This window comes from Berghia stephanieae, unplaced genomic scaffold (assembly GCF_034508935.2).
Source record: "Berghia stephanieae isolate SIO BIC M18660-M18661 unplaced genomic scaffold, UCSD_Bste_1.3 scaffold829, whole genome shotgun sequence".
Classification (NCBI taxonomy): domain Eukaryota; kingdom Metazoa; phylum Mollusca; class Gastropoda; order Nudibranchia; family Aeolidiidae; genus Berghia; species Berghia stephanieae.
Genome location: NW_027629465.1, coordinates 5,001 through 15,000, shown reverse-complemented (window position 1 = coordinate 15,000; position 10,000 = coordinate 5,001). Strand labels below are relative to the sequence as shown.

Here is a 10,000-nt window from a genome sequence, read left to right as displayed (position 1 = left end):
CAAGTGTGTAAAAAATGGTGCCACAAAAAAAATCAATAAGGAAAAACTATTTTTTAAAAAGACCATCCCAAAAATATGTTTTCTTCAGTGCGGCTATGTGGTCTTGTGGTATGGCACTCGCTTTCGGATCGGACGGTCCTGGGTTTTAGCCTCGCTCGGCGCATAGTTGAGTCCTTGGAAAAGGCTCTTTTCTCACCGGACTCAGGGTGTAAAATGAGTACATGGCTGTCAACAGCGTTGTCTTTGTCCGAAAAAAATGTAATATCGCCTAACAGGCTTCATGCCTCGTCCTACATGTTAAGTGTTGATGTTAGTCAGTGACCCCTTGTAAAGTGCTTTGAGCAAGTATAGTGGATACTGCGCAATATAAAAGCTCAATTTGTTGGGGTTTTTGTTTGTTTTTATCTTCGACTTGTATTTTTCTTTCTTACTTTAAAAAATTAACAAATAATGAAAAAACATGAGCTTTTATATGGTGCAATTTCCACTAAACGTGCTCAAAGCGCTTTACAAAGGGTCCCCGACCAACAGTAACACGTAACAGGTATGTAGAACGAGACATGACGTCTATTAGGCAATATTACAATTTCTTTCGACAGCGACAACGCTGTTGACGGCCAGTTACTAATTTTACACCTGAGTACGGTGAGAGAGTGTAAATAAAGAGCCTGTTTCCAAGGACTCAATTATGCGCCGAGCAAGGCTCGAACCCAGGACCTTCCGATCCGAAAGCGAGTGTCATACTACAAGACCACACAGTCTCACTGTCGTGCACCGTTTCATTTCATACACACTTGTTCACCTGTTTATTTTACACAAATGCCTGCTCCATATTGTTTTCTTAATTTGATGCATTAACTCTCACAACACGGCGACAAAGGGAGGCTACTCCTATTATCCGCTGACGTTGGTGACCTTGATGTTGTTGAAGAAGAACCCAGCGGCCTCGAAGCACGGCTGCAGGCAGCATTGCAGCATCGTGGCGTAGAACTTCTGGGCACAGCCACATTGGATCATGTGGACTCTGAGGCAAGGCGTGTAGTTCCAGACGTGCATGAAGGTGATGAAGGCAAACTCACATCCCCAGCACATGGAGATCGGGATGGCACAGAAGAAGGTCATCAGGTTGTAGCAGCAGCTTTTCCAGCAGTTGAAGCATTTGTAGCTGTTTGCCCAGACACAGTCTAGGGAGTGGGCGCCTTCGGGTTCTCCGAAAACATCGTCAAAACAGACCTGAAAATAGAGATATAGGCAAGTTTAGAATGGAACCTGTTAAAGATTTGGGCAGGGAGATTTGTCAGAGGCTTGAGAGTGATCTCCCCTGTGAAAGTGAAGATGAACCAAAGGAACGATGGGACACGTGTGTTCCTCGACTCCGAGGTTGGTACTGGCGGGGCCAATAGGTTGAAGGTCGGGGTGCTCGTTAAAAACAAACTCTGGGCTGGAGGAAAACACAACAGTGTTCGGTGTTTCTCTTTCATGATGTCCAGACACAGTCGATGGAGGGGGGGGGGGGGAGGCGAACTATCGGGTTCTCCAATGACTTCGTCAAATCAGACCTGGGAAGGGATATCACTGAAGGATGATTCTTTCCTTGTGCGGCTGTCTTGTGGTATGACACTCGCTTTCGGATCGAAAGGTCCTGGGTTCGAGCCTCGCTCGGCGCATAGTTGAGTCCTTGGAAAAGGCTCTTTACTCATATTCTCTCACCGTACTCAGGTGTAAATTGAGTACCTGGCCGTTAACAGCGTTGTCTTTGTCCGAAAAATTGTAATATCGCCTGACAGGCGTCATGTCTCGTCCTACATGTTAAATGTTGCTGTTGACCAGGGACCCCTTGTATAGCGCTTTGAGCACATTTTAGTGGATATTGCGCTATATAAAAGCTCAATTAGGGGGAGGGGAACTATCGGGTTCTCCAATGACTTCGTCAAACCAGACCTGGGAAGAGATATCACTGAAGGATGATTCTTTGCTTGTGCGGCTATGTCCTGTGGTATGACACTCGCTTTCGGATCGAAAGGTCCTGGGTTCGAGCCTTGATGGACAGTACTTGTTGAGTCTTTCGAAAAGACTCTTTACTCACGTTCTCTCACCGTACTCAGGTGTAAAATGAATACCTGGCTCAGCGTTGTCTCTGTCCGGAAAAAATGTAATATCGCCTAACAGACGTCATGGCCCGTCCTACAACTTAAGTGTTGCTGTTGGCCAGGGATCCCCTGTAAAGCAATTTGAGCAAGTTTAATGGGCATTGCGCTTTATAAAGTCTAGATTATTATTTTTTTTCTGTTTTGTCGTTATTATTTTTGTTGTTGTTGTTGAAGATGCTGCTGGTGATGATTATGATTATGGTGGTGGTGGTGGTCGTGGTGGTAGAGATGATGATAATGACAATGATGATAATGATGATTAGAGCTCTTTATTATTTCCTATTACCAACTCCTACGCCTACACACACACAGATTGTTGTGATGAATAAAGTGTGCATTCCGCATTGGTTACCACAGTAACGGCAGCCATATTGGATTTTTGTCGGGTGTTTTTTTCTTTCTTTACAAATATTACTCTTCAAAAACAAAGTGAACTAATAGTCTATAATCTTACGAAAAAGGAGATAGATAGAAAGTAATACAAATATACGGAGTGATATATTGATAAAAGGTCCAATATTTTAGGCCGTGTAAATGTTGCTGCTCAAAGCTCGAATAAATGAATAACAATGTGAAATTGAACGTAAGTTTCAATTTAATATACGCAAATAGATAAAATGGACGTTTCGGGTTTCTCCTTTATCAAAAAAACAGGATGAACGAAATACTACAGACGTATGAGGTTATCCCGAAAAGTCCATTTTATCTGTTTGCGTATATTAAATTGAAGCTTACGTTCAATTTCACTGTGTTAAATATTTTAGGCGTAAAAAATTGGGCAAGTTTTCAGCCAAATGCTGGGATTGAGTTTTTACAAAACTTGAACTCTTATATACAGCAATATCCACTAAACGTGCTCAAGGCGCTTTTAAGAGGGTCCTTTCAAATCGGAAGGTCATGGATTCGAGCCTCGCTCGGCGCATAGTTGAATCCTTGGAAAAGGCTCTCTTTACTCAGTAGTAAAGTTCAGTGAAAAGTACTCATAAAAGTGGATGGCAAAAAACAATAACAAAGACCCGAGTGAAGACAACTTCGATCTATCTATACAAAAGTAAAATAATATAATATATATATATATATATATATATATATATATATATATATATATATATATATATAGTCTATATATATATATAGATTTATATATATATATATCGTCGACGTCCGACTCTAACCGTGTAAGTGCAGGAACTACACTTTCGAGAAAAGTGAAAAAAACTTTATTACCGCTCCTTTCGCATGGATATGAGGTCAACACTGCCTACAAGTGTTTAAGAATGCATTTCTGATAACACACAATTGCCTGTTTTAAAAAGTTGATGACATTTAAAGAAATATTGCGCATACACGAATAGCGCCGACAAATCCGTCAGCTATTGCACGGATAGGGCCGTGTTCGTTTAGCGCTCGATCGTTTCTCTGCAAGGTGGCGTGACGTAAACACGGATAGGGCATTGCACGCATAGCGCCTGTCAGAAACTGTCATCACTGTGCACAGCAAAGGTACTTGGACGGTTCTCATCGTACCGTTTTTGTTATTTCTATAGATAGTATGCAGATGACGTCACTCAGGCCTTTGTTATTGTTTTTGCCATCCGCGTTTGTGAGTTGTTCTCACTAAACTGTATAAACCAGACTATAAAAGTTCATGGTTACACAGAGTTTGTGTGTTGGTCCGTTATACTTCCGGATGGCAATGTTGTGAACTCCTTGGCCAAGCGCATTCTATCTATAACAATATGCTACACGTTACTCATGGAAGAAAAATCATAATTTACTCATTTTTCTCATAGTCAATATCTGTGATTGTACCAAAGCGTTGAATGCAAATACTGAAAAAAATTGGTTGTTCGGCTACATATTAAATACATAGCATTTATATAGCGCTGATCTACAGTTGACACCATGCTCTAAGCGCTTAATTGCCTCGCATCTGGAAATTGTAAGAGTGGGTGGGCGTGCTCTTTACTTCCTTTAAGAGCAAGACTTTTTTACTTTTATAGTAAAAATGTACAGTATTTATACATTCGTTCATGAATATGCATGATTAGGCGCTACATCTTGCAAATATCATAACTAAATAAATAATATATGAGCGCACAAATTGCGATAAAAGGATAAAAGAATGTACATACGAGTAATGTATTATTAATAAAGTCATACACCCATAAATGATAAAGATATCGACCGATTTGGTCATTCACTCTCTTTTAGGGACCATGTCTGTCTTACGACTAGAACTGGATCGTATGCAATCAACTCTTTCGTATTGCCATGGCGCATACATTTGGATTATGGTTTGTTTTTAAGGGTTTTACGGCGCTTGCAACACATTTAGGTTATATCAGCGCCTGTAAAAAGGAAGAAAATGGAATAGTAAAAAGTTCTAGAATTACAATTAAAGTACCCAAGAGATAGTTATAGTAAGACAAAGAGGAATGGGGACAAATAGAGATCAGACGTAGATTCCAAGAGCATACCATCAATATACTTAGTTTGAGATCACCTATAAGTCTCATCCGGACACAAGCACAAAATCCAACAAAGAGGAACACACTCAAATGCTTACATTATTATGGTAGTTACAAAATACTCAAGCCATTTATAACACTTTTGGAGGGGTTTATTTTACAAGATTAACCAACAATTTTTGGTCAGTTAAAAACACAATTTGCAAATTTGATTCAATAATTCCTAGGCCTTAATATTGATACAAATTAAAATAAATATACAACAATATCAATAATGCATAAAAATGTTATAACGATGATAGCATTTCTTTTGTCTCAATAATTCACCAATAGGGTGCACTATAACACATGGCATATTACATCATAATATCTACTAATACATGTAAGGGAGAGACTGCCCCTCCGCTTTACACACACACACACACACACACACACACACACACACACACACAAACACACACACAGTTTCTGGTTTTAAAAAACATCTGATTTCACACGAAATGCAAAATTAACTCAAAATTAGTCATGGGGCAATGCATCAAAGAATGGGTGTAAGTCGCGTGGTATTACAGCCTTCAGTTCCTGAAGGTGCCTCCACTTTGTTCCTTTGATAATTTTTGGGCCTGTAAACAGCGGGTTAGGTTCTTTAATTATTTGAGTGCTGTTTCCCCGTACAGAGAACTCTTCCCATTCTTCGTTATAGAGCAGCTTGTAGCTAATTTTGCCATCAGATGTGTACTTTAAACATCTGATGTCGACCACTTGGGGTCGCCTTTCTTTTTTCCTGGCCGGATGCTTTTTAGTCCACAAATGTCATCAAAATTGCGGAAAAATGTGTTATCAACATACTGCACTTGATACGGACCAGGATCCTGTCTTGCTGCTTCGATGTACCTGGTGTAGTCAGCTGGACAGAAAATTTTTTGATTTTTTATTTTCTCTTCAATTTTTTGGTGCACGCTGTCCACCTCCATTTGAGTGTGTCCCTTTTCCAAGTATTTATGGAGAATTGTGATGTCCATTGTTTGCGCTGTGTACGTCAGCGCTTTAGCCAATGTTGTATTTCTATTTTGATAGGGGCATCCATCAGAATAAATAATGAAGGTCTTGCATGGCGGTGTCACATTTTGTCTGATGTAATCTGTGATACAAGAGGCAAATTCATTTGCCGTCAGACCACCTTGCCCTTCATGCCACAGATAACATCTTACATCCCTTGACCTCTCATCATAAATGGTGAAGTTATGCACGCAGAGCTTTGTGCGATAATACAAGGCCGAGGCTTGGAGTGCTGGCGCCAACAGACAGCTTGGAGATCCATTGTTACCATGACTATATCTCCATTTGATGCTTTGGCCATCTCTTTATCAGATTCTTTTGCCGCTCGACCCTCATCTTTTTTAAGCACGTGGAGATCATATGCGGCGTCATCAATGTTTCCCTCCTCGTGACCAACACAGATGTCGCACTGGTCCTTTCTTGGCTTAAAAATGTCGTAATTGCCAAGAGACATTTCATCGTATACCAGTTGCCTTGAAGCTGGTTGGAGGTTGTGTTCAATGCACCATTTCTTGTATTCTCGATGGATGTCGCTTTTCTTGTTGAAGGATCTCACGAAGTATTTTTTAGTCGAGCTTTTTCGGCAGTAGTGAGATGGCATGTTGTCTAAGGATGCCAGGAATTCTTGAATTTTTACTCTGCCTGGGGACTCTCGGGGCTCCCTTGCGGATCCAGAGCTGCCTTCGCCAAGAATCTGGGCCCGAACATAATGCTGCGTAAGCCTCGTGGTGTTTAAAAACATGGTTTTACAGACTGGGACCACGTGTGCGCCAATGTTCAGGTGATACCTCAGGGTATTCTGTCGACCACTTCCTGTCTGCTCACTTCGGGGCCTCGCGACATCATCTCTATTTACAAGGTTCTTTATGAATGTCTCCTTCTGAGGCCAAGACAGTGACCAAACATATTGGTGGATCTCCTCTCTTTTCTCGTCGGCGACGTCCTCGCATTTTGCCCAAGTAGCCTTGCATCCACATCTTCTACCTAGCTCCTTCGCTGCCTTTTCCACCATTACATACTTTCCTGTTCCTTTCTCATACTTCCGTCCCATATACGACTCGCCCTTTGCTCTCTTCGTCTTATTAACATTTTTCTGCCACTTGCTTTCATCGGCTCTTCTTTTTTTACCCCTTTGGAGAGTGTTAGTATCAGCGTCTCCGGGGTTTTCATGGCTCTCCGTTTCTTCGATGGTTCTATTGCTATCTTCTTCTACACCTATTGTTTCCATTTCATGGTTCTCCGTTTCTTCGATGGTTCTATTGCTATCTTCTTCTACACCTATTGTTTCCATTTCATGGTTCTCCGTTTCTTCGATGGTTCTATTGCTATCTTCTTCTACACCTATTGTTTCCATTTCATGGTTCTCCGTTTCTTCGATGGTTCTATTGCTATCTTCTTCTACACCTATTGTTTCCATTTCATGGTTCTCCGTTTCTTCGATGGTTCTATTGCTAACTTCCATTGGGGAAATATTCTCCTGATCCGCATGAACTCTTTCCAGATTGTCGGTGTCAAGACTTTGACTAAAGGGCAGTTGGCGATGCTGTTGCCGTGTGTCAAAATACTTCCCTTTTGGAGAATATCTACATCACTACTAAGGTCCCTGACATATTGCTCCTCCATGAAAGGAACAAGTTCGGTGAAAGAAATATCATTGATACATGTTTCTTGATGTTCGTTGGAAGATGCGACAGGCGTGGCAGCTGCCACTGCTTGGTCCCCTTCCTCAGGGGTATGGGACAAATGGCTGGCGGGTTCCTGCTGGGTCATCTGCTGCTGTGCCAGACGCAACATTCGCATAGCTCTGCTGTTGGGGTCCATCACCTGTGGATGTATACAGATGTACGTATATATGTATGTGACAGGAAATGTGAGGGAGAAAGGGAGAGAAGGCATAGTGGATTATACCACAAAGGATAGTCGATAAACAGTGTCAATAAGTCAAGCACCAATCAATGCCTCAAACGGGTGATTGCAAAAGGTAACATGTGCAAAGAACAAGACAGGGGTTACACTTGGGCGGTTACATTTGAAGACCAAAGTTAAACTGTTGCTATTCCTCCGCACCTCTCTCTCTCTCTCTCTCTCTCTCTCTCTCACACACACACAAACACACACACACACACACACACCTATATGCACACAGAACTATCTATGTTTCAATCATGCGATAAAAGGACAGTTGCGAAGTTAATGTTGTTGTAAGCTTGTCTGCTAAGTGCCAAGCATAAAGTGACAGAAGCATTCATCGTATTCATATAAGCTTGAAAGTGAAGCAACTTTAACTAGTTGTAATATGTATTTTCCACACTCACCTTCTCTGCGTTATTCTGACAAAGTACTGTGCCGGTCTGAGGAATGTGGTTGTCCAGGCGGAGGAGTATCGTCTCAATTAAATGTTGATCTGTGGAAAATGAGATATGAATCATCATCATCATCATCATCATCATCATCATCATCATCATCATCATCATCATCATCATCGTCGTCGTCGTCGTTGTCGTCTTCATCATCATAATCATCATCGTCGTCGTCATCGTCATCATCATCATCATCATCATCAGCAGCAGCATCAAGATCATCATATTCACCGTAGTTACTATCATGATCACCGTCATCATCATCATCATCATCATCATCATCATCATCATCATCATCATCATCATCATCATCATCGTTATCATCATCCCTAATACCACACCACCATCCTCACCATAACCATCATCATCATCATCACTACCACCACCACCGCCGACACCATCATTTTCATCGTCGTCGTTGTCGACATTATCATTTTGATATATTATACAATGCACGATTCAATCCTATAGTATAAAACAATAGGAAAAACATTCCCTTGTTTACATTGTATGTGATTTTTATATCAGACTCCTTTTGTTTTGCATGGTAATAATTTCCACACTCACCTTCTCTGCCTTATTCTGACAAAGTACTGTGCCAGTCTGAGGAATGTGGTTGTCCAGGCGGAGGAGTATCGTCTCAAATAAATGTTGATCTGTGGAAAATAAGATCATTACCATTATTATTATATTATTATTATTATTATTATTATTATTATTATTATTATTATTATTATTTATTATTATTATTATTATTATTATTATTATAATATTATTATTATTGTCATTATTATTATTGTCATCCTCACCATCATCGTCATCATCATTATCATCATCATCATCATCATCATCATCATCATCATCATCATCATCATCATCATCATTATCCCTACCACCACTACCACCATCATCACCATCATCAACATAATCATCATCATCATCATCATCATCATCATCATCATCATCATCATCATCATCATCATCATCATCATCATCATCATCATTATCCCTACCACCACTACCACCATCACCACCATCATCAACATAATCATCATCATCGCTAACACCACCATCACCATCGATTATTATTATAATGTATATTATACAATACGCTGTGATTCAATGCTACAGTGTAAAACAATATCAGACTTTTTTTTCTTCTTTAGGATGAGATAATGACTCAATGACAAGATTAGCGAAAACTTTGTTTTCTTACTAAAAGTCAATGTAAACATCTCTTCGCTGTCCGTGTAACCGCCAAGTTGTGCGTACAGGTAGCTCTAGTCTGGTCGCGCTAAGCGTGCAGGAAGCGCATGGACGGCTATCGTCCGACGGTTCAATCAACTTTTGCTAGCGATAAACGTGCATGTATATTTCTTTTGTTTTAATCCATGTAATCTTTTTAGTAAAATGTTTTTTTTCATCAAAAAATGGTTCTCAAATACCACTAAACATGTGATAAAGACTTTGCTTACCTTATTGTACAGGTACTTGAAGAAAAATTGCACAAAACAAAAGAATGATTCAGGATCTGAACAAATGGTGGATACACGATTAGGGTGACCGAAATGCTATAATCTGGTCATGATTGGTTAGAGAATCTTTTGTTTCCCGCCAATTCCAAGGTTATAACCCTTAGATATTGTGTCAAGGGGACGGAGGATGGGATTTTCCTTGAAATGAACTAAAAATAGCCATTTCCCCAAAACTGGCACTTACACGGTTAGAGTCGGACGTCGACGATATATATATATATATATATATATATATATATATATATATATATATATATATATATATATATATATATATATATATATATATATATAATCGTGTTGGATACAAATATGGTACGAATAGTGCTCGACATGTAGCAATGGAGCGAATTATTATTTTAATATTTACCACAATGTTGGAGTCAGTCTACATCGACGAAAGCACTTACTAATCAACTACAACC

At 40.0% G+C, this 10,000-nt stretch overlaps 1 protein-coding gene across 1 annotated transcript in view; it reads right to left on the bottom strand.

Annotated features, from left to right (window-relative positions):
• Positions 1-10,000, bottom strand: part of LOC144962308 (caveolin-1-like) — an 11,807-nt gene that overhangs the window by 68 nt on the left and 1,739 nt on the right. Inside the window, exon 3 of the mRNA XM_078895211.1 lies at positions 1-1,233. This exon is cut by the window's left edge and continues 68 nt beyond it. Coding sequence (XP_078751337.1) covers positions 895-1,233 — 339 coding nt within the window. The 3' untranslated portion in view covers positions 1-894. The remainder of the gene's footprint in view (positions 1,234-10,000) is intronic.